Here is a 26,379-nt window from a genome sequence, read left to right as displayed (position 1 = left end):
CAAAGACAGGCAGTGTAGCAAAAATAAGGCATATAATATAGAATCTTTTTTTTAAAAATATATATATTTCCAGGAATTTCATGACCGGGGGAACCCTGTTTCACGGAACCGGCCACGGACCGGCTGGTATTTCCACCAACCTTAAGCAGAACCAAATTAATCTCTAACCAGAGCTGAATGGTTTAGAGTCTGTCTGGGGAGCAGGAGTCCCCAGTTGCCCCACGGCCAGCAATGTGTCGAATGTGACCGGTCAAAGTGCCCATTTCACAGGGGAATTTCTCTTATAGGGTGATCAGATTTTTCACTTGCATTTCTCTTGCAAAATAAGTCATTTTTGCACGAACTACTCCTTTGATTTGGCTGTTTTTTCCCCAAAAAGTAAAGATTGTTTCGTGCCACGCATTCCTAAATTTGTCTCCATATTTTTATGGGTTTATTTTTCCTAAATTAATACAGTAGTGTACCAGTTCCAGGTTTTATTTGAGTAAGGTCCGGGAACGTCGGGAAGTACAGTAGCCTGCTTCTACACAGCATTTTAAGTGGTATGTGGTGCATATTACTCTTAAGTAATCGTGCTAAACAAGATTGGCAAGGTTGGCACACTGGTTCTCAACCAGTGGTCCGGGGACCACCAGTGGTCCTTGAGGGGGTACCAGGTGGTAGATGATAGAGTAGGTAATCGATAGCTCAAATGCTGAATAAATAATAAACCTTGACATGAAAAAAGGGTTGAAATCCACTTATCTTGTGGGATAATTTAATTAAATGTATTTCCTATCTGGTCTGTGGAGTGGACACGGGCCCATATAGCCTACTTATGCTGTGTATCATGTATCACACGGAAAATAGCCGCTTTATGTTATTTTGGCAGCGTGCGGCGGTGAGCTGGCAGTTGGGCTGTAGTTGGTACTGTATGTGACACACGGCCCAATGCTTAAAGACCGCTTCAGACAGGGAGCGAGTGACGCAGGCACGGGCCGCATAGCGTAAAAGAAAAAAAGCTGACCACAATCCAAGGCCTCATCGCACCCCCCAGCCCCCCCCCCCCCCGAGGGTCGTGCACAAAAACGAGTGCAGGCGGGACAATTCCACGGGACCGCGCCTCAACTTCTGGACCGCGCGTCCAGAAATAATCGCCCACCTCTCGTTGAAAATGAATTACCAAGGCGCGTCGGTCATTCACTTATCAATCATTGGTTCCCAAGAAGTTCCATTTTCTCTGGAGACACCACTTCATCTGACACAACCTGAGACACAACGTGGTTTTCCACCACTTAATCCCTATATACATACTTCTTATAGCATACCGGTATGAAGAAAATAAATTAAAAACATATATATATATATATATTATAATAATCTCAGATCTACAAGCTCACAAAGCATTGTATCATGGCATTTGTGAGCTTGTAGATCTTTCTTATTAAAAAAAATAAAAAAAATCTGAAGAAAAAAATAAAAAAAATTGGTCAGTTATATGACTTTGTTCAACATGTATTACAATTGTGCAACTCCGAAGAGACAAACCCCCACATCCCCCAGGAATGTGTGAGTGCGTGTGTGTGTGTGTGTGTGCACACACACACACACACACTACAGAGACGGGTCCTTGGGGTGCTTGTCGTCGTACTCGTCTATGAACACCTGCATGGCCTCCACACAGCGCTGTCCGATGTCCCGCAGGTTGTCCTGCAGCGCCCCCTGCAGACTGGGCTCCAGTAACGGGTCTTTGGCGATCAGCATCCTCACCACCACCGCAAACGTGTCCGTGTCCTGCCGGTACACCTGTGTCCAGTGGGAACAAAAACAACGCACCGATGAATTGAGTGCAATGGCCTATAGGGCAGCGGTCTTCAACCAGTGGTCTGGGGGACCACCAGTGGTCCTTGAGGGGGTTCCAGGTGGTCCCCAGCCAAATGATGGAGAGTTGGTAACCAAATGGACATTTGAAATTGTATCCAATGACAACAAAATATTAATTAGTTTGACTTAATATATAAGTTTTGGGTCTGAGGCTAAATCTAATGGTGGTCTGTGGCTCAAATGCCAAATAAATAATGGGCCTTGATATGAAAAGGGTTGAAAGCCACTGTCGTATAGGGCAGGGGTCTTCAACAGGGGGTTTATGCCAAAAAAAAACAACAACATTGTGATATCCTTTTTACTGGATTTGAGAGCTGTACCTTTGAAAACTGTCATTTGTGATATCCTTTTTACTGGATTTGAGAGCTGCACCTTTGAAAACTGTCATTTGTAAATGGTAAATGGAATAGACTTCTATAGTTGTAAAATAGAGCCTATGAACTTTTGTCAGCATCCTAATAGTACCCAGTGAAATCGCCCAAATCACACAAGATCACCAAATCCCACGGGATCCCGCGACTTCACATGAGACTTTATACAGGAAGAGACTGACAGAAAGGAACGTTCTCATGCAGTAATATACAGAACTGTCGTCCTTCAGTATGTGTTCTTTAATTTGTTTATTAAGGTATTGATTTGTGTAAAGCACTGATTTGCTATATCTGTGCTTATTCCCTTATAGACCACATTTCTACCCCCACCCAAATCTTCAATAAATCGGGCTAAAGGCCAAAGACTGTTCCCTGTATGTTCTTACCGACACTCTGTGGTGACGACCACCCCACCTGAACAGTGAACACCCTACACCTAGTTTGTCACTAACAATAGTGCTTCTCTCCAAAGTGCTTTACGTCATGAGCAGATATATTTATAGGGTTTCAGTGTCTTGCTCAAGGACACTTCAACATTGGAGATACTAGGGATTAATCATTCTTAAGGTCTCACCAACAAAGATGAAGACATAAGGAGATTTTCCGTGGTACTAGCGCTCCCACACTGTGGAAGGATCTTCCACCTCATATTAAGAGGTTCCCATACCCTTGCCTGTGTTTAAATCCTGACTAACAACATATTATCCTGATAATATGTTGTTTCAGGGACCCCCCAGAAGCAAAGATATGAGTTAATGTTTGCTGTGAAAGAATATATATTCAAAGATGCGCGCCACATTTTCACGATTTTTCAAAAATAGCAGACCTACAACCAAGTGCCGCACTATGAGCTTGTATATTTGCAATTTTTCAACAACTTAAACAAGTTTAAAATTACGGTTAAAAGTGGTTAAAAGCTGTGACACGGATGGGTCCTCAGCTCTAAAATGGGTTAAATGTGCTATAAATAAAGTGGATTGGATTATAGAGGTTAGGTTTATCGTTTAGGGTTTCATTTATCCTTGATTGCTGTATCAACAGGCTCACGACGCACCTCAGCGTTTTGAGCTTGTAGATCTGCTATTTTTGGCTTTAGGGTTATGGTTAAAAGTGTACGAATGACATTCAAATACAATCACTGTCCTAAATGTCCAATATGTGTGTGTGTGTGTGTGCACGCGCTGATGCGTGTGTTATGTCTGCATCAGCTACTGTACCTGTTGCCAGACTTTTTTCCCCCCCACTAATCCTCTCTCTACCTTCTCTCGTAACCATGGCGATATGAAAAGCACAGAAGGCCTTCTGGGTGTCTCTAGCGGAGAGAATCAAGGCCTGGTGTCACGTTGGAGACGAGCCCCGAAGCACGTGTGGAAAGTAACTGATTACATTTACTCCACCACTGTAGGGTAAGTGATATTCTTTGTTAAAATAAGTGTTAAATAACTATATTTTAGAGTTCCTCTCTAGCTAAATTTCTTTTTTTTTTTACTCCGCTGTCTCTCCAGCTCAATTTCATATATATAATTTATTTTTACTCCGCTGTAGCTTAGAATCAAATGTACTTTTTACTTTACTACATGTATTTGACACCTTTAGTTACTAGCAACTTTGGCAGTGTTCATTTAGATTGACAACACTGCATGAAGATGAGGCTGTCCTCAAACGGCCACGTTTTCACATTTAACTTGAAATGAATAAATCACCACTTACTCCTCCAATTAATTAACTATTAAAACCTCCCGTATCAATCATGTCCGCATGATGAAATGCTTCTGTGTCGGGCGCACAGTAAATTGAAGCGCCTCGGGCGACCAGTTGTTTACACAGTTTGTCGTCAGGCAGAAACCTCATATCTCCACATTTTCACTGTTTTCTTTAGTTTTTTCATTAACTGATGGCTTACTTCATCATACAAGAGTGTTTGTTGCACATGAGCAGTATAAATAGCCGATCTACACGGTCACAACATGTCAAATCGCAACCTTGCAGATCGTCTATTTTCACTATTTTAAAATGTTTAAAAAATTATAAAAAGAGAATGTTTTGGACATACAAGGTTTCCACGAGACAGCGACAGATTAATGTGTTGAGACAGCACCACACAGCTCTCCGTCTCATCTCTCTAGTCTACAAGCTGTCTTCAACATCCCCTCCTCCTCCTGTTACACCGATGTGTGTGATTTATACTTTAGGCAAAAAAAAGCATGTCTACAAGCTCACGATGCGTTCTGTCATCTTCTCTCTATAAATTCACGAAAACTGCATGTGTGTGTGTGTCTGTGCACGCGTGCTGGGGTAACTTGGGACACCGTCTGACTGATTGACTTCAAACTTAGCGTGCTGCGGATGACCCGGGTGACGTGCCGTCTGCCGAGTGGGAATTCGGTCCGACTGGCTGGTCTCCAGAACCGGAAAAAAAACACGAATGTCTGTCGGCGAGTCTGGAGGACGCACCAAACTGCCATTTTCTTAGAACATGCCCGGAATAGGGATGCTAGGGGTCCTTGACATGAAAAAAGTTTGAGCACCACTGACATAAAACATACGATTTTCAGAAAACTGTTTTAGAAGACATTTGCAGTAGTAAATGGGTAAAAAAAAAAATTCAATATGAATCAATAACACTTTATTCTGAAAGTAATAAAAAGTGTCTGACTCTGAAAGTGTTTGTTCAGTAACAGGGGTCTGTCTCCCTGTCTGTCCAGCTCTTTAGTAAACAGAAAACACATTTTCAGGTGGGTACAAGATATAGGATTAACAAGTGAAGTTGGAAATGAGCAGACACAATAAGGTCACGGAACACTATTAAAAATATAATTAAATCATCAAAGCTGATGAATGGGGACCCTTTCACGATTGGCAGAAATTGGTGACCGACCTAAAAAATTATTTTCTAGAAGCTGAAGAGAGACCACCATTACTGAACAAACACTGATAATAATCAGCGCTCTAGTCTGTTAGTGATTACTGCGTCCTAAATAAAATATTGACACTTTGGCTATCAGCGTGTGCGGCCACTTTCTTGTTTTTTTTAAGATTCCCTCTTCAGTTGATTTTCCCATGGGCCGGCACCGCTACAAGGACTTTGGTGTGCGTAAGCATCCTCGTGCATAGTGATTACTATCAGAAAATTGAGTTGAACTTTTTAACAAAAAAAAACGTTGTTTTATCAAAAAACCTATTACTTACAGCACCTTTACAATAAATCCTCTTACATCTTTCTCTCCACTTTCTTTAAACATATTTATCCACTCCTGTCCTGGTGGGCAAGCGTCTGTCTTTTGTGTGTGTGTGTGTGTGTGTGTGTGTGGGTGTGTGTGTGTGTGTGTGTGTGTGCGCCTGCGCACGTGCGTTGCCGCCATCACCTCCTCTATCTCTCTCCTCTTCTTTTGGATGGCTCGGTTGCGTGCCGTTATCCGACTCAGCGTGGACGGGAGCTCCCTCTCTCTGCCTCCACTCTGGGCTCTCTCGCTCTCCTGAGAAGCGTGGCGGACAAAGAGGAGGAGGACAGAAATAAATAAATCACATTCAGGACTTGGAAGAGGTTATTCATTTTGTCACATGCTCAGACATACAAAGCAGGAGCAGTGAAGCGTCGAGGTGGCATATTCTCGACCACCAGATTGTGTGCTACAACAACAATGTCCAAAACTGTTGCTTTTCACGATTCAAATTAAACGGTAGCTAAAGTAGCAGATCTATATGGTCTGTGTAGGGCAGAAACCTTGCACCTCCATATTTCCATGTTTTATCTACTTTGTCATACCAGCTGCAGTGGCCTTGTGGTTAGAGCAGTGGTTTTCAACCAGTGGTCCTTGAGGGGGTTCCAGGTGGTCCTCCGTTAATGATGGAGAGTATGAAACCAAATGGACCCGCAAAGGTCCATTTGTTTCATTTTACACTCTCAAGAGTTAAATTGTGGACAAAATATTACCCAACGATATAAAAATATTCTTTCGTTTTGGGTCTGAGAGGCTAAATCTCATGAAATGGTGGTCCATGGCTCAAATGCAGAATAAATAATGGAACTTGATATGAAAAGGGGTCACTGGGTTAGTGTCCACCCAGAGACTGGGAGGTCGGGGCTCGATTCCCTGGCCAGGTCATTACTCATTACCAAAGACAATGGAAATGGGACCCAATGCCTCCCTGCCTTAGCCTGGGTAAACCCCTCCCCAGCAGGGGGAGTGGGTTTACCCAGGCTATCCCTGCCTGGCACTCAGCATCACGGATTGGATCCCCGTGACATACTAGCATCATGTCCAGGGGCTGTACTTGTACATCAAGCTGCCTCACGCTACAGAAACAGGAGATAAGACTCTGGGCCTCATGGCTCAGCAAGGCTTACTTACTTCCGTCGTACAAGAGGCCAACCAAAACTAGCAAGAGGTCAACCAAAACTAGCTCAAATAAGTGATCTACAATATTATATTCTGAGTGGGGGACAGGTAAAGACCTCAGAATCTGCCCCAGAGTTCATTGTTCTCTGGAATCAGACAGAAATCAGTCACAGCGACTGGAGACTTTAACTCGGACACCCTGGTGCCTGCAGGAGATTAATTACAGTACAGTATACAGCAAGAGGATGTTGTATTACTCACGTTGAACGGTTTGTCTTTCTCTCTGCTGTTAGTAGACCTGGGGAACAGAGGGGTGAGGGGAGCTGGAAGACACAGAGATAATTCACACCATGTCAACACAGGGAACAAAGCTAAATGATGACATTCTGTCAGGCCAAGTGCTAAACTGTAATTTGTGAAACAGCAAGAAAAGGATTCCTCCACACACACCAGCTCTGTTATCTAAACCCCCAGTTACCCAAAAACAGTGGGTCGATCAGGACCCATTTGTGAGTCATGACTCAAGTAAAACGTTTATTATATTTTCCTACATTTAAGGAAATATTATTTCAAAAGTTTGTTTTGTTTTTTTAATACAAATTAAATAAAATTATTTTAGACATTTTAAAACAAAGAAACAAATCTAAGAAATTACATAACAAATAGCCAATCTACAAGCTTGCAATGCTGGGCAAAGCGACGCGTTGTGTGCTTGTAGATCTGCTATTTTCACTAGTTTGTGTCCTGCTTGTGGCAAGCATCTATAATCTCTCGTGAGTCTCGGCCTGAAAAGTTTGGGAACCACCGATTCTAAACAATTCATCACAATGTGTAGAATTACGATGTTTACGTTATTATTGTTCCTGCTGTTCTAACATGATACAGCCAACCAGTTGGAGAAATCACAGGTTGAGTCTTTAACCTATACACTGACACCACGCTAGACAGGAACGCCCAAAAACGTCACAGCCGGTTTTAGCCTGGGGTAAGAATTTTCTATGGCTGCCAATGCAACTTGGTCCAATCCTTAATCACATACGGACAAACATCTATGCCGATGCTATCTAACTTGCGGAGGTAGCGTGCCTTGTCCACGGGCAACAGATCTTTCAACGTATGGCATTGCAAATACGTTTGATAATCGCTACTCTGCTCAATATTGTTTTGAAAATGCCGCAAATTGCATTGCAGTGATTGAGCGCAAATCACAACTTCCCCCGGTTGTGGGCGGAGTCACAGTTTGAGGCGCTGTTTACGCGCCGTGGTGTCAGTGTATTCAGGACGGGAACCCCTTTAGGTGTTTTAAGCATTTATGTTATAATGTTTGAAAATGAAAATGAAAATGTGCGCAAATCTTTGAATATATTCTTTCAGAGCAAACATTTTAAGTCTTTGCTTCTGGGGGGGGGGGGGGGGGGGGTCCCTGGAACGACATATTTTCAGATGGGGGTGGTCGGCCAATTACATAAAGTAGTTTTTCAGGTCCTTGACATGAAAAACTTTGAGAACCACTGACACAGAAAACTGCCATGATTTAGAAGACATTTTGTAGAATCTGATCTCAGTCCTAAATGGATTAACCTTTGGTTTTATGACATATCCAAGATCATTGGGGTTTTATGGCGACTGAGAACTTTAGTCAATCTTTAGTCAACAGGAGGCAACATAACACTGATGCAACACATCCCAGTACAACAGCACTGCTGCAATACAACTAGTGGTGGGAAGTAACCAAGTACATTTACTCAAGTACTGTACTTTTACTTCTACTCCACTACATTTGAGAGGCAAATATTGTAATTTTACTCCACTACATTTATTTGAAAACTTTAGTTACTAGTTACTTCGTAGACACACATTAAACACCTCAGCCCTATGTCGGTCATTTGAAAATAGCCAATCTACAAGCTTGAAATGGGACATTCAGACCAGACAGTGGTCTTGTGGTTAGAGTGTCCGCCCTGAAACTGGGAGGTCGGGGGTTCGATTCCCGGCCAGGTCATACCAAAGACTGTAAAAATGGGACCCAATGCCTCCCTGCTTGGCACTCGGCATCAATGGGTTGGATTGGGGGTCAAATCAACTAATGATTCCCGAGAGCGGCGCACGCTGCGGCTCACCGCTCCGAGATGGGTCAAATGCGGAGAACAAATTTCACTGCGGTAACGTGTGTGACTAATCGTACGACTTTGACTTTTTTGCAGTATTGATACTTTTACTTAAGTAAAACATTTTGAGTTCTTTTTCCACCAATGAACACAACCCATTCTTCCACCAATGTGTTGCAACACACACACACACAAAGTAACACACACACACACACACACACACACACACACACACACACACACACACACACACACACACACACACACACACACACACACACACACACACACACACACACACACACACACACACACACACACACACACACACACACACACACACACACACACACACACACACACACACACACACACACACACACACACACACACACACACACACACACCAAAAATAAAGTCCTGTGACAAGGGATGGGAACCATACTCGTTAAAATACAAAATGTCCTCCGTCATGCACTGGGGATCAATTAGCCTTTACCGAACTGCATGTCCGGTAGCACCACTGAAACTCTCTGTACTTAACCCATTTAGACCCGAGGCCGATTCTACAAAATGTCTTCTAAATCATGACGGTTTTCAGTGGTTCTCAAACTATTTAATGTCAAGGACCCCTCAGAATTATCTGCATTTGGCCGTGGACCCCCTTCTGAAAATATGTAGTTCCAGGGACCTCCCTGCAGAAGCAAATATTTGAGTTAAAAATGTTCGCTGTGAAAGAATATATATTCAAAGATGTGCGCCACATTTTCAGGATAGCAGATGTACAAGCTCGTAGCACAACACTCTGTGCTGCGCTATGAGCTTTTAGATCTGCTATTTTTCAATAGCTAAAGTAGAACATGATGCTTAAAACACCAAAATCAGTTCCTGACCCGTCCTGAATGGGTTAAGCAAAAGATCAAGATTTTTTAAAAAAAGTAGCAGATCTACAAGCTGGAGCTTAGAGATGTGCTACTTGTGATGCTTTTGTGCGGACGCTGTAGCATCATGTAGGGCGTTAATTTACGAAGATTGTAAGATCGTTAATCACAATTATGTGAACCGTAAGTGCCGTTTCTATGCTTAAATCTTCTTAAATAAATTGTCAGCCTGAACTGGATATTAATATTTTCCATAATAGTCCCCTCCCTCCCCCCAGAGCAGAGCAGAGCGGAGCTGTGCGGCGATACGGTTGCATTTTTAAGAGCATGTTTTACACTAGCTGTCTCTGCTCAATCTCCTGTCTAAGAGTCAGAGGAGCTTGTATTGTGTGTGCGATGGCTGGCTGGCTGGGGGCTAAAATTAATGTTTCTTTAAGCGGGATCTGTTGGGTGTGATTTGAGAAATCTGCCTCGCAACGTCTGACTGCAGTGCTGCTATGTGAGGCGATACCGTTGTTATGGCTCATTATATACCGCGCTCTCTCTCTCTCCCAATCTCTCTCTCTCGATGAGTCACCATCATCGCACCATCTCTCAGGCACACAGAGAAACCTGTTTCTCACACACACACACACACACACACACACACCAAACTATCTGTCCTATCAATAAAAAGGCATAAAAGCACACACACACACAGGCTCAATGCTGTCAAACTATCTGTCCTATCAATAAAAAGGCATAAAAGCCCCCCCCACACACACACACACCTATCAATAAAAAGGCATAAAAGCCACACACACACACACACACACACACACACACACACACACACACACACACACACACACACACACACACACACACACACACACACACACACACACACACACACACACACACACACACACACACACACACACACACACACACACACACACACACACACACACACACACACACACACACACACACACACACACACACACACACACACACATATCTGTCCTATCAATAAAAAGGCATAAAAGCCCAAAAATAAGTCTTTAAAAAAAACTGCTGAAACTAAAGCCTCATTAAAGTCTTGGACTACATAATCATGTGTTGTTGTTGACAAACTCGTTACGCTCGTTATGTGCTGGTTTTAATCTGGCTGTGTGTGATCCCATTATCATGTTCATATGGCTGTGATGCCATTAATAGCCCCCTTGACAATAAGAGCAGCATCTGTTGATGATGTCCCGGGGCGGCTCGTCTGATCCTAATTATTTCAGATAATCACAATTATGTTTTTTGAGGGGCTCCTACATCCAGCTTTTGGTTACCGTCCACAAACTTCGTCTTAATAATAATAATTATTATAATAATAATAATAATAAAAATAAGAAAAGAAAAGCAAGGCATGCACATTGAAAATAATAGCAGTAATGCAATACAGTGAGGACATGAATAACAAAAATTGTAAAGATCAATTAAAAGCAAGAGTGTAGAAGTGGGTCTTGAGATGTGCTTTAAAAATGTCTACAGAGGCTGCCTGTCGAAGGTACAGTGGGAGTTTGTTCCATGCCGTCGGCCCGTGGAACACACATTAAATTCCCATTGACAATGAATGGAGAATTTCAAAGTAAGTACATTTTATTTATAAAGCACCTTTTGAAACAAAGTTACAAAGTGCTGTACAGTGAACATAAAAAATAAATATAATTTTATAATATAAAAACAATCAGGTTAAAACAAACATAGTAGCAGGGCCGGTCCTGAGCACTCTGGCGCCCCAAGCAGGATTTTTCACGCCCCCCCAACTAGCAAACTATTGATGAGAGAGCCAAGGGGGAGCATATAAGGGAGAAAAGGATTGGACCAAGTATGGAACCCTGGGGGACCCCACAGGTCAAGGGAGCTGAGGAAGAGGCGCAATTGTCAACCGCGACAGCCACACTTCGATGATAAGAGCGCCCCTCACTTCACACAGGTGTGATTTTTGATTATTACACGGCTTGGTTGAATGCCTGATTCTGATTGGTCAATCACTGATTCACTGAATTCTGAACAATGAACTCAATGAGCTCAATAACAGACTAAAGCTATCTAATCAAAGCCTCCGAGCACCTGGCTGCGCTGCTCGATTGTGTGTCCGTCCGTATCCAACATGAGCCGTGTAAACAAACACGCTATGTCATTTACAGCTAAACGTTGCTCTCAAGAATGTTTTTGAAAACATTTGAAGTGAGAAATGGACAGTGCAGTGACCAAATATTGATTCTATTTTTACCGTTGTTGTTTTCCCGAGGCGACACATTGCACTGGACGCACCCGGCATAAATAAATGGAATACTTGTATTACCTTAAGCAATGACGTCCTTCGTTTTGTTGTTACTTTTGAGTCAATTCAATCATGTATTGCCGTGATGAAGTCAGGACCTCGTCTGGGTTTATTTCTTAATATTGACCTGCTTGTTTATCCCAATTGCATCATCGTCGGGCAGAAACCTCTTAACTCCATATTTTAACTTTTTGTAATTTTTGCAAATTAATGCACTACTCGATCATACCACAGCGTCACACAAAAGCATCAAAAGTAGCAGATCTACAAGCTCGAACAGTGACACGAAGTGACACCCTCTGAGCTTTTAGATCTGCTACTTTTTTATTTGAATGCCAGATTTGGACATTTGAGGTTTCCACCCGACAGAGACGATAAACTAATCTAGATTCATAGTTCATCATGAACTATCCAGACCTCTCAGCTCATTTCTGTCCACAGAATCTGAACTAAAACGTGGAGATTTTATGCTCCACCTATCTGGAACAAACTCCCAGAAAACTGCAGATCTGCTAAAACAATCAAAGCTGCAGAAAAAGAAACACTTTGCCTTCAGCAAAGTACCTTTTATTGAAAAAGGCTACCTTTTATTTATTTATTATTCTTCTGCACTGTAAATTTACTCTTATTTTTTCTATATGCCTATAATTTTTTGCCATATTGATGTCTAAATGCTTAAATAATTTGTGTAAAACTCTTTGAATTGTGCCGTGTTGAAAACACAACGTTTTACAATTAAAGTTGCCTTGCCTTACAATGACAAATCAAATCAGTATTCCAAATCTTTGTAAGTCACACAAGGGCTTCCATGCCTCAGGCTGTGCTAGTGTGGGTCTATACTGCCACCCACTGGCCACATATATTATAAATGCCCAAATATAGCAGTTTGTACTGGTTGCATATTTAGGTCACTGGCTGTTTAACGTGGGACCCGGGGACCCCCCAGGGTTTCTTTAGAGGGTTCCATGGTATCCCTAGCTAAATTGACAGTTAGGTGCCACATTGAACCCTTACGAGTCTTTATCTCAGAGGCCCGCTTTCCACCGAAGTTGAACCAGTTCCCTTCTTTTTTATCCCCCGCCTAATTTCGAACCAGTTCAGAGTGTTTCAACTCAAAATTAATGTGGTTCAGAATCCTAAAAGTTGGTTTGGAACTGGAACAAAAAAAAATACTTTTTTTGCCTTAAACTGGGAACAAAAGTGGGTGTGTCATTCAACAGGTTGAGATGCAGATGTGATATAAACAATGGCAAAAGCAAGCGAAAAAGCATCATTCATTATTTTTTAAAGAAATCTGCCATTCTGACAATCTGCCATTGTCGATAGAATTCCCCTCGTTAAATGGACACTTTGGCCACTTCATATTTAACACATTGCTGGTCCGACCTGGAATCGAACCTGGGACGGAATCTAGAACAGAACCAGTTCTAGAACCAAAGTTCGGACGCCGAGAGTGTACAGATGGAACCAAATGGACCTGTAAGGGTCCATTTGGTTCCATCTGTACACACAGAGTTAAATTAACCGATTGAAACTGTCATTTTGTTATTTTAAAGACATGTGAGATTAAGCTACGGTAGCTACCTCAAAGTGAACTCTGTTATCAACATGGAGGACTTTCCAAACAGAATAGCTTTGATCAGCTGTGTGGAGTGTGTGGCTGTGTGCACATGTCCTGCTACTGAATTGAACAGCACTAATCTGGATTGTTTTATGCTGTTTCAAGAGATTTTATGTTGCTTGTTTTAAACGTTGATTTTACGTGCAACTTTTTTGCTGCTGCTAACGTCTTGGCCACGGCTCCTTTGCAAAAAAAAATATAATTTGAATTCTCAAATGTGACAAATGTGTTCTGTACGGCTCAAGTGGAAATTTTGTTTTAGATATTCAATTAAATTTGATATGATCTATAAAGGGGAGGCGTCCAAAGGCGTCCTGTGGCATGGAATGAGTTAAGGGTTGCAAGTAAATATCCCTTCATTGTTTGTTGACGGGTACTACAGCGACGCCCGTTGGGCACTTGCCTACTTGGAACGATGCAAGTTGGAAATGCATGCCCCACCCAGATATTATGTCTGTGTCCATATGCCCATATATGGAGTTATTTGTCAGGCCTGCCCAAATATGGAGTCTATGCAGATGTCAGAATGTCAGAACAGGCCAGCTCCATATATGGACCATGGGCAGGGGCCCTGTCCAGAGCCCGGGCAGAGGCCTTTTTGGGGCGGTTCTGGACAACCGTGGGTCCGACCGAATCGACACTGTGGTGGTGTGGAACGCGTGTGTCGAAGTTAAACTTGAAGTCGGTGGGGCGAACGGTTCTCGAGTTATGTCGATTACACACAGACAGACATACAGAGACTTGGTGCATTTATAGATAGATAGACTATAGCGGTCCCCGTTGGGCACTGGCCTACTTGGAATGATGCCGGTAGGCCCTGCGGTGGTGTGGAACGCGTGAACCCCACCCTGACAAGTACTTGGAATTGTAGGTATTGTATTTTGTGTTGTGAGCTTGTAGATCGGCTATTGGGCTCACAATTATTTGGCAATTTGGCCAATGTTTGACCAGTTGTATACCGGTAGTTTGTTGATTACTTTTAATGCAATAATGTTCTTTTTTAATTTAATTTCAGGTATTAAAAAGGTCTTAAAAGTCATGAATTACTGTCATTCCAACCCACAGGTTGAGGACCACTGGGCTACAACGCCAAATGAGATACATTATTTGGGTATCCCAAAGGTCAAATTAGCCTTCATGATTTTGGGGGAAAAACAATTACCTCAAGAACAGATATACAATTAGTGTAATATTACTTATATGCCAATATCTCATTTGGCTGACCAGTTGAAACACTTCTAAACCCATTATTTTCGTCGTAGTTACTGCACTTTAGCTTTGTAGGGAAGTATAGAGGAGGGGCGTTGGCATTACCTGTGAGGCAGTCATTTGGAGACGAGCTCTTGGAAACTCTGTCCCTCTTCATCTCTCTCTCCTTCTCCCTCTCCCGGATCCGGTCCTTCTCCCGCTTGATGTCCAGCGCGGACGGAGGGTGCTGTGTGCGGTAGTAGGGGGTGTAATGGTGGTGCGGCTTGAAGGCGAAGTGATGAAAGCCCGGCTTACGGAAGGGAGTCTCATGGTGGTGGACATGGTATCTGTAAACATTTAACAAAAAGAAAAATACATTTAGTCATCCTGAAGTTTTGTTTTATTTATTTTATTTTATTTATTCCATGGGCAGATTTGTCGCCTCAATCTACAGTTGATTTTGTCGACAAAATAATATTTTGGCAGGCCTTGATGCCGTCCTTTTCAGCATGCAACAGTTGCAACACCCTCCCACCCTACAGTAGCTAAAGTCTATGAAAATTAACACTGCATGAAAAGGGAAACAAGAACGCACACTATCATGCAAATAAAATAGTGCCGGTCTAACTCTGGGGGAGCCCGGGATCGAGCCTTACGGTTCCCATCCGGAACCGGATGTTCTACCAGCCACTCTACCACTGAGCCGTACAGAACCGGATGTTCTACCAGCCACTCTACCCCTGAGCCACTGAGCCGTACAGAACCGGATGTTCTACCAGCCACTCTACCCCTGAGCCACTGCCGCCCCTGGTATTTTATACTAGCGAGTACTTTACATGCCTTGGCCTGTAGAATCCTGGTATTTTATAGGCACTGGTGGGTACTTTGGACAGCCAGGCTCTGGGTCTGGACGGACTTCTGATTCGTCTGAAAGGAGTTTTCTTCTCTTCCTGAAATAACAAGAAGTGTTAAGCAGCATTATTACAACCCCACAGACTGAAATAAGCAGCATTACAAACACACTGAGGCAGCTTTTTCCACCAAAAGAACTTTGGTTCTAGAACAGCTTCCGTTCTAGATTATTGGAACCGTGGTGCTTTCACGGAACCGGCGGCCATTTTTTGGTTCCAGTTCCTAACAAATTAGTTTCCAGTGGAAACACTCTGAACTGGTTCAATATTAGGCAAACTGAACAGGTTCAACCCCGGTGGAAAAGGGGCCTGACTGAAATAACAAGTGGTAGCAGCATTATTACAAACCCACTGACTGAAATAACAAGTGGTAGCAGCTTTATTACAAACACACTGACTGAAATAACAAGTGGTAGCAGCATTATTACAAACGCACTGACTGAAATAACAAGTGGTAGCAGCATTATTACAAAAACACTGACTGAAATAACAAGTAGAACCAGGCAGAGGCAGGTAAGGCTGTGTATTTTTGTTTAGTTTTTTCCTTAGTGCTCTCATCCAAAACCAGATGAAACACGCAGTGCCGTCTTTTCTCACAAGAAGTGACAATAAAAATGCCTACATTCTAGCTTGGATCAACAGCGTCACATTGTGTGTGTGTGTGTGAGTATTTACATGTGGATCCTCTCATGCAAATACTGTACACAGACAAAACATGAAACATGAGATCAGACTCAAGTCAGAGCGACAGAATAAGTCATTCTTGTTGCGCGCACACACACACACACACACACACACACACACACACACACACACACACACACACACACACACACACACACACACACACACACACACACACACACACACACACACACACACACACACACACACACACACACACACACACACACACACACACACACACTCTGTTTTTTCGTAAATTAACACCCTGCTTGATCACACAAAAGCATCAAAAGCAGCAGATTTGCTACTTTTGACGGTTTTTAATTTGAATCCTGAAAAATATCAGTTTTGGGCATATGATGCTTCCAACAGATAAAACTTGAATTAGCTCAGTTAGTAAGCAATAACCGGCAGCGATTCCCTATAGATAGGGAACCACTACTGGTCATCAAGCCTAAACCACACCAAAGAGTCGGGTCGGGACAAAGCCGTCTTTAAGGTCAACCACACCAATGCAACTCTTCGCAACTCAATGAGTTGCATTGGTGTGGTTTACCTTAAAAACTCTCTCTCTCCACCGACGGTGTGGTTTGGGCTTTATAGGATGCGACAAAAACTAAAAAACGATCCATGAATTCAGCCGCTTCAGCCAGTGTCAAATCATTGCTGTCCCGTGCTCTTGTCACGGGCAGGGCGTGTGCATGAGAGTGAGCTCAGTCACGTGATTAAAACTAAATGTCTAATGGCATGACATATTTTACCATGTAACTTCAGGATTAGCCCTAATAGCTACTTTGACTGTGTTGCATTATTTGCTTTGAGCTTTGCATTGTTGTCATTGTTGTAAGAGGCAGCGGTGGCCGAACGGTTTGCGGAGCGGTCTTGTTATCGGAAGGTCGCCAGTTCCTATCCCCGGACCGGCACGTTAAAATGACCACCGCTGAAGTGCCCTTGAGCAAGGCATTGAACCCCTACCATGAAATGTTCTATGAGCTGGGTCTGGCTGTAAACAAGTTTGTCGAGCTTAGTCCATTCACCCTGGGTAAACAAAGAACTTTGCTTTTGCTTTGTCTGCAGTCAAGTGAATAGAAATGGCAGTACTTGGGAAGCAGGGGATACCTGCTTGGCTGGACAGGTTATCCAGCCTTGTCAGCTTGTAGATCAGCTATTTTCAAATAGCCAATGTACTGTATACTGTGGGCAGTGGCGTTTCCAGGAATTACATTTTGGCAGGCAAGAATTACATTTTGGGCAGGCAAGATGTGTTAATTGTCGTCCCCCCGCACACAATCGTAGCACTAAAGGTTTTCAAAGAGATATACCTGCCAGACGAGTAGGATACAAAGGCTGAAAGGCATGCATTAACATTCCAATGGGTGATTGAGGGTCGTGCTCTACCGCAACGGCCAATCAGCTGTCCACTAATAGTTCTCAGGTCTTGTTTTGCCCTCTCTTTTTGAGTGGTGTAAACCACTCCTACAACTGGCTTTTTTGTGCAGAAAAAATGAGCATGGTTGCTATGTTCACCCTGTTCACCCGGGTGTGATTTCCTACAACTGGCTTTGTTTGTGCAGAAAAAATGAGCATGGTTGCTATGTTCACCCTGTTCACCCGGGTGTGATTTCATTACGTCAGACATGATTTCATTACGTCAGACAGGCCTTACACCACTCAGTTCACACGGGTGTGATTTTTTCTCATTGTATGGATTTTGGCCAGGCAGAAAATGGATTTGGACAGGCGGACGCCTGCCCTCGCCTTATTGTAGATACGCCGCCCGCTGACTGTGGGCGCTATTTTCGCCGCTGCCTTAGCCCCAGGGCTCCAGAGTCCAGACTAACCTTTTTCACCCCCGGCCTAGAACTGTCCCAAAATATAAATTTAACTGCCCCAAAATTTGATCTGTCCCTCCAAAAATGCAATTCATAAATGTCACCCCTCAATTAATTACTAGATAGATGCATCAGTCCTTGTATATAAGCCGCTCCCACTTAAGTCTTATTTAAAACATGCACATAGGACATAGCCTGGGTAAACCCCTCCCCCCTCGCCAGATTTGCATTCTGCCTACCCTCCTGGCAGAATGAAATGTTGTCCAGCAGGGGGAGTGGGTTTACCCAGGCTACATAGGACACACCTTGGTGGACACAGACGTGTGCACGCATGCACGCACGCTACAACTACATGTTGTCTCAGTAAGACAGCCCTCCCCCTATCCACAAGGAGGAGCAGTGGACCAAAGCATTATGGGAATTGCAGTCTAGGAAGGACACCTGTCGGGAAGGAATAAACAAAAGAGCAACTAAAATGAATTGGACAGCCAACTAGTGCTGCACAATTCTTGCTCAAATAGAGGGTATGCGCATGCTTAAAGTGAATGGCACATCGAGTGGCAAATCGAGTGGCAAAGCAACATGCAAAGGGAGTTTAATATTGTTTAACGTTGTTTAATGCAATCAAATAGGACTTTTCTGATTGGATGTATGGGCTGTCAAGGCCAGAAAGTAGTTTTTTGCCACTCAGTAGGCATTCCTGCATAACTTCCGGGTTTGATGATGATGTCACGCGCATACCCTCTATTGAGAAATGAGATCGCATTGGTGTCTGAATCTAGACCACCATCGTTTTCTGATTAATTGTGCAGCACCAGCGATGGGAGTACGTTTAATCCCCAAAAGGGAATGTATAGGTAGCGCATTAATCTTTACCTTAACAGCAGAAGATGAAGATGATGAGGATGATGGCACAGAGTTGTCACTTGGCCTCTTGTCACCAGAAGAGCTCTGTGGGAACTGGGAAGTGAAAACAGTGCAGTTTCGTGGTTTAGTTAAAAGTCTCAAGTACATTTCATATTCATAACGAGCATTACAAACATAGATCTGCTAAAAACACAATATGCAGCTTCACTTAAGACTTAACAGGTGGCATGGATTGTGATTATTATACCGCAGTGCTGCACCAATGTTTTCTTTTGATAGAGCCGCACATGCATACATGCATAGGACTGTTACAATTATTACATAATTGCCTAATCGCAATTATTTGAGATAATCACAATTATCTTCTCACAACTCAATCGTTTCCATGTTGAAAAATATCCATACATTTTCAAAAACAGCAGAAATAGCAGATCTACAAGCTTACAACACATGTAAGCTTGTTGATCGACTATTTACGCTATTTTGTAATTGTTTTGGAAAGAAAACAATATTAAAAATGATTGAATGCGTCAGTGATTTCTTATCATTCATATGATTTGCATATGATATCTGCCCTGGGCAAGTTGTGATTATGAAGCCTAAAAGGCTAAAATGAGTACAAATTGCAACGTTTACTTCCAATGTTCAATGCAAAAAACAAATCGTTAATCACAATTATTTGTGACATTTAATCGTCAACTTAAATTTGTAATCGTGACAGCCCTATCAATGTTTTACTGTACACAGTAATACATACATGAATACATGCATGCATGCATACATATAGTTATAGTTAGCCTTGGATCAAGACTAGGGATGCACAATATAAATCGGTAGCATCATCGGAATCGGCCGTAAAAATGCCATATCGGTATCGGAATGGTCTCAAAATAATTCTGAATATTGAATCGGTTTTCACCAGCAACATTCTTTTTAAATGAAAAATGTAAAAATGCATCAACGAGTTCAATATAAATCAAAAGTTTCTAGTACATCTAGTCTAGAACAAAAGCCAAATCAAATATGATATTTATTGATTGAATACTTTATTAACAGGCTTTGGGCCGAGTGGTCCTCTGTATAATATCGGAATCGGTCAGAATCGGTATCGGCAGATATGACCCTGCAAATAATCGTCATAATTTCATAATCGTGCACCCCTAATCAAGACTATCATATTTATATTTGTATGTCTATGATAGGCATCTTGATCCAAAGCTACATGCACACAGCTCGCCTTGCATCAATGACTTTTACTTTCGTTCATAGATATGCAAATCAATACATCTATGATAGTCTTGATCCAAGGCTAGATAAGAGAGTCTCTCATCTTGTTTCTAACAGTTTATGATTGCATAGTACTGTATCTTTGTATGTCATTAAATGTTTCGATGAATTGAGTATATGAAGGACCCCAATGGAGAAAAAAAGTCAACAGGCTTTCTTGGGTTATAAATCCTCTTAGCATTGATTGATTGATTGATTGATTGAAGAATTTATTAACAGTTTGCAGAATTACAGTACATTTCAAGCACAAACTAACTGTGAGTGGACGACCCAATTAAGCATTACACTTGTTTCCAATAGGGTCCACCATGTTCAAATCATCAAAACATTTAGAGACGTACAAATAGACACTTCTATAGACAGAACCTACAGCAGACCTTGTATTGAACTGTACTCTCCTCAAAATCTAAATGTAAACATAATAAAGTATATGGTTGTTGTACCTTGTTCGGCTGGTCCATGGGTCCAGTGCTCCTGGGTCTGGACTGGTCCATCATACTGGAGCTCCAAGCTGGTCTGCTGGGTCCTCCTGTGGTGGTCCTGGGAGTGGGGGATTTGTGGGTGTCTCTATAAGGCAGAAAGATGTCTTTCCAGGGTGCTGCAGCTGGCCCCCTGGGTGCTGGTCCTGTGATGGTGGTCCTGAGAGTGGGGGATTTGTGGGTGTCACTATAAGCCAGAAAGATGTCTCTCCTGGGTGCTGCAGCTGGCCCACTGTGCGCTGGTCCTGGGGTGGTGGTCCTGGGAGTGGGGGGCTTGTTGGTGTCCCTATAAACTGGCCCACTGGGTGCTGGTCCTGGGGTGGTAGTACTGGGTGCTGGCCCACTAGGTCCTGGTCCTGTGGTGGTGGTCCTGGGTGCTGGCTCACTGGGTCCGAGTCCTGGGGTGGTGGTACTGGGAGTGGGTGGCCCACTGGGTCCTAGTCCTGGGGTAGTGGTACTGGGAGTGGATGGCCCACTGGGTCCTGGGGTGGTGGTCCTGGGTGCTGGGGTGGTGGTACTGGGTGCTGGCCCACTAGATCCTGGTCCTGTGGTGGTGGTCCTGGGTGCTGGCCCACTGGGTACTAATCCTGGGGTGATGGTACTGGGTGCTGGGGTGGTGGTACTGGGTGCTGGGGTGGTGGTACTGGGTGCTGGCCCACTGGGTCCTAGTCCTGGGGTGGTGGTCCTGGGTGCTGGGGTGGTGGTCCTGGGTGCTGGGGTGGTGGTAATGGGTGCTGGCCCACTGTGTCCTAGTCCTGGGGTGGTGGTACTGGGTGCTGGCCCACTGGGTCCTAGTCCTGGGGTGGTGGTACTGGGTGCTGGGGTGGTGGTACTGGGTGCTGGGGTGGTGGTACTGGGTGCTGGGGTGGTCGTACTGGGAGTGGGTGGCCCACTGGGTACTGGTCCTGGGGTGGTGGTCCTGGGTGCTGGGGTGGTGGTACTGGGAGGCCCACTAGGTCCTGGGGTGGTGGTCCTGGGTGCTGGGGTGGTGGTAATGGGAGTGGGAGGCCCACTGGGTCCTGGGGTGGTGGTCCTGGGTGCTAGGGTGGTGGTACTGGGAGGCCCGCTGGGTCCTGGGGTGGTGGTCCTGGGTGCTGGGGTGGTGGTACTGGGAGTGGGTGGCCCACTGGGTCCTGGGGTGGTGGTCCTGGGTGCTGGGGTGGTGGTACTGGGAGTGGGTGGCCCACTGGGTACTGGTCCTGGGGTGGTGGTCCTGGGTGCTGGGGTGGTGGTACTGGGAGTGGGTGGCCCACTGGGTCCTGGGGTGGTGGTCCTGGGTGCTGGGGTGGTGGTACTGGGTGTTGGCCCACTACTGGGTCCTGCAGGTCCTGGGGTGGTGGTCCTGGGAGTGGGCGGCTTGTTGGTGTCGCTGGGTCCTGGTGCTGTTGCGGTAGTCCTGGGAGTGGGTGGCCCACTGAGTCCTGGGGTGGTGGTCCTGAGTGCTGGCCCGCTGGGTCCTGCAGGTCCTGGGGTGGTGGTCCTGGGTGCTGGCCCAATGGGTCCTGGGGTGAAGGTCCTGGGTGCTGGCCCACTGGGTCCTGGGGTGAAGGTCCTGGGTGCTGGCCCACTGGGTCCTGGGGTGAAGGTCCTGGGTGCTGGGGTGAAGGTCCTGGGTGCTGGCCCACTGGGTCTTGGGGTGAAGGTCCTGGGTGCTGGCCCACTGGGTCTTGGCGTGAAGGTCCTGGGTGCTGGCCCACTGGGTCCTGGGGTGAAGGTCCTAGGTGCTTGGGTGAAGGTCCTGGGTGCTGGGGTGAAGGTCCTGGGTGCTGGCCCACTGGGTCCTGGGGTGAAGATCCTAGGTGCTTGGGTGAAGGCCCTGGGTGCTGGGGTGAAGGCCCTTGGTGCTGGCCCACTGGGTCCTAGGGTGAAGGTCCTGGGTGCTGGGGTAGTGGTCCTGGGCGCTGGCCCACTGGGTCCTGGGGTAGTGGTCCTGGGTGCTGCTGGCCCACTGGGTCCTGGGGTGAAGGTCCTGGGTGCTGGGGTGGTGGCACTGGGAGTGGGGGGCTTGTTTTTTTCGCTATAAGCCAGAAAGATGTCTCTGAGGCTGGAGGTGCCGTTGTTCAGGAAGCGTTTGTCTATCTGGTTGCTCATCTGGAACACTTTCTGTTTCACTTCTCTTACTGTTTAGTGCCTCCTCCTTGTTGTCGGTTTGTTTAATAGCGAACATTAAGAGACCGTATACTTAGGCTTTAAATTCCATTCATTTGTGATGTTGTCTCGACTGTTTCTTGTTTGTTTGTTTGTTAAACAGACATGCCTCGTTTCGAACGGATTCCCCGGAAGAACTGCTATACTTTGTGTTGTTGCTGCTCTATTCACATGCCGTCAGCCGTTCCTTTTACTTCCCTTTTCTACAATCTAATGATCCAAAGTGTTGACAACGTGTTCAGTTTCACACAGAAAGCAGAAACACGTAGAAGTAGAAGAGAAGTGTTTCCAGTTGAGTAGAGGAGTGTGTTCTTCACCTCAGGAAACTGAATAAATGAAGTGCAGCTGAGCAGACTGAATGAATGTTGCAACGCCGTGGTCGAAGTGTTGTGACTTTTATGGTTGTTGTTGTGACACATCTTGACCACTGGGTGGGGGAGTTTGACCGCTAGAGAATGGTGAGGCATGGCATTTCATATTTAGGCCTATAATATATGTATGTTTTCCATTAAAGGGGTGTCGTGTTTTTAAAAGCCAACCTCGTACGCGAGGGAGATTTTTAATGTATTATTTTATTTTATCTGCCATGGTTTCTCTTTCCAATATGCCAGTGGCTCGCACCGGACCACCATGCCAAGTGAGTTATGATAAGACAAGTCAACACATGTTGCACAACTTTAACTTTAGCCAGCACAGCCGTGGGACAATGCACCTTGGACACACCTGACAGGGACACCAGCTGGAGCGTGCGTGTGCGTGCGTGTGTTACAACCCTTTATTCTGAAATTGACTTTTCAACATAAGTCAATGAATTATGCATTATAACATTATTTAAACCCCCCCTTGTAAAAGATAATGGGACATTGGTGAAACATTGAAATAAGATTTATGTGAAAAAGGTATGGCTATCTTATGCAGTGATTCCCAAAGTGGGTTCCGGCCGTCCGGGGACCCCCAGGGGTCCTTGATGGAGTTCCAGGGGGTCCCCAGCTAAATGATAGTTTGGAACCAAATGGACACTTATGGGTCTGTAACTCGGAGCCTACAAATGGAGTCCAGGTCCATTTTTGTTCCATTTGTACACTCTCAGAGTTAAATTAACATTGATTTTACAATATAAATTGGGGGTCCCAGAGATATAGAGAAAAAGAATCCCGCACACTATCTTCACTTAGTTAGATTTATTGAGCAACGCTTCGGTCGTTCAGACCTTCATCAGGGTCCCAGAGATAGAAATGCCATTAAATGGGGGGTCCGTAGACTAATTCATGTCAAACTGCAGGGGGTCCTTGAAATTAAAATGGTTGAGAATCACTGCTAGAGCCGTAAAAATCTTCTCTTATGGGGGTCCCTGGCATATCTTTTCAAATGGGGGTCCACTGGCTATTATAGTGTCAATGTGGGGGTCCTTGACATGAAAAAGTTTGGGAACTTATGGCTATAGTATACCATAAACATGATCATGTATTGAAAGGGAATGTGAACACACCATAATAGCCAAAACCCCACAAGATGGCGCCACCTGTCCATTGAACTCCACTGAACGGTATCTCAATCTCAGTTTAGGCCGATACAATTTCTTTTTTATAGGCTGTTTTGAGATACCATTGAACAGGGGCCCATTGGAACAGGGGCCCATTGGAACAGGGGCCCATTGGTTGATGTTCTAATTAGAACAAGTGACCACCCCACCCTGTCCATTGAGTTCAAGGGTGTGTGTGTGTGTGTGTGTGTGTGTGTGTGTGTGTCTGTGGGGGGGGGGGGGGGGGGGGGGGTCAACTATTACTTTCAATGGTGTCACGTGTTCCCCCATAACCTCACACACACGTCTTATTTTCCTTTCGGCTTTTCCCTTCAGGGCCGGGGTCAAACATTTTCTCTTTGACGCAATTGGTCAGAGCTACTGTCAGTCAAAGGTCTCAAGCATTGAACGTCACTGTACCAAAGCCCGCCCATATTGCATACCGTGTCCCAATTGGCCACACCAGTTCTCTGGTGTAGGAAATGGGCGTACAATTGAGCCTCTCCAGACCGTAATCCGCCGGCAGGCATTAATTTTTTTTTGCCAATGGCTGATTCGGTCTGGCTTATTAGCCAGGCTAAGTCACCTGTGGACCCCCATTTGAAAAGATATGCCAGGGACTCAACCCGTTCAATTTCAAGGACCCCCAGTTTGACATGCATTACGCTACACCATGGACAATGGCATTTCTATCTCTGGGACCCCCATTTTATATAATTCTATGTTTTTTTTTGTGGCTTTCGCCTTTATTTTATATTTTTTATGGAGGGACAGACAGTAGGCTGACAGGAAATGGGGAGAGAGATGGGGGGGAAGACATGCAGTAAAGGCCGTCGGGATCGGGAGTCGAACCTGCAGCACACTGCCAGACTGGATTACCAGCCACGGTGCCTGGACCATTGAGCCATGGCCCAGGCCCCAATTTATATAATTAATGTTAATTTAACTCTGAGAGTGTACAAATGGAACCCTAACCTAACAAACATTTTCCAATAATTCTAACCTTAACCCTAGTCCCCAACCCATCACAGCCTAAACAACCTAACCTCGAAACCCCGCCCACGGTCCACCTGGGCAAAACGCTGGGAAAAGAAGAGAGAGTCCGGGGCTCCATGGTCCAATCATAACTCCTCCCTCTCTGTCCTCTGTTAACCTGATCTGTGTAAACAATCAGTAGAGCGTGAGAACTTGAAGTAGGCAATACTAGTAGCCTACACTAGAGCAGAGTAGAGCACCATTTGTGGGTCGTGGCCCTATATGGTACATTTCGTTTTTTAATTATTTTAAAAAACATACCCCAAAAAATGCAACTTTTTCACAAAAATTAACACAAACACACGCACACACGCACACGCTAGCAGTTGAACACTACAGTGGAAGGGTGAGAAAACAAGTTAATTAAATGGACATGCCCATGCAGTAACCATATATCACATTCATGCAAATATATCCAACTGTAAATATTTATCTAATCTTTAGTCATAATTTATAGTCACATTGTGGTGTTGTTGTAGCTGTGTTTGTTTAAACTAAGTAGGAACATGGAGAGATGTGGCGGAAGGCAAACATTTTCCATCAGACAATTAAGAACAATGAAGGCCTGATCACCATGCAGGGCGGCCTCTCAGCTGGAACTTTGAGCTCTATTGCTTTACTTTTCTACCCCGGGCCAGATTTGAACGAACCCGGTTTCCTGCGCAATTGCTGACAATTTTACCATTGAGGTAATAGAGCCGGCCTGCTTGCACAGCGGATGAATTGAATCTTCGTGTCAGACCCTGTCTAGGCGAGACATGACCTTTGACCTTTGACATGATCTCTAGCAGAGCAGGGAGACGAAATACAAGCACCCCTGGCCTGGTATCCACCCCGGATACCAGAGAAGTCTTTATGTTTTTGCCTTTCATCTTGTAAACACTAGAGGGAGATATAGGCTTGATGCTAGACACCA

General features: G+C 44.5%; 1 protein-coding gene across 1 annotated transcript; it reads right to left on the bottom strand.

Annotated features, from left to right (window-relative positions):
- Positions 1-58: 58 nt before the first annotated feature.
- LOC306916911 (uncharacterized protein) lies at positions 59-23,284 on the bottom strand. The gene is made up of 7 exons (XM_079495002.1): positions 20,723-23,284; positions 19,002-19,085; positions 15,536-15,645; positions 14,822-15,042; positions 6,836-6,897; positions 5,600-5,710; positions 59-1,785 (listed from the first exon to the last, which is right to left on the bottom strand). The coding sequence occupies exons 1-7, from the start codon at positions 22,847-22,849 to the stop codon at positions 1,594-1,596; spliced, it is 2,907 nt and encodes a 968-aa protein (XP_079351128.1). The 5' UTR covers positions 22,850-23,284; the 3' UTR covers positions 59-1,593.
- Between the last annotated feature and the right edge of the window lie 3,095 nt (positions 23,285-26,379).

This window comes from Electrona antarctica, assembly GCF_951216825.1.
Source record: "Electrona antarctica genome assembly, chromosome: 2".
NCBI lineage: Eukaryota > Metazoa > Chordata > Actinopteri > Myctophiformes > Myctophidae > Electrona > Electrona antarctica.
The sequence above is the reverse complement of the archived record's forward strand: the minus strand, read 5'-3'. Positions and strand labels throughout refer to the sequence as shown.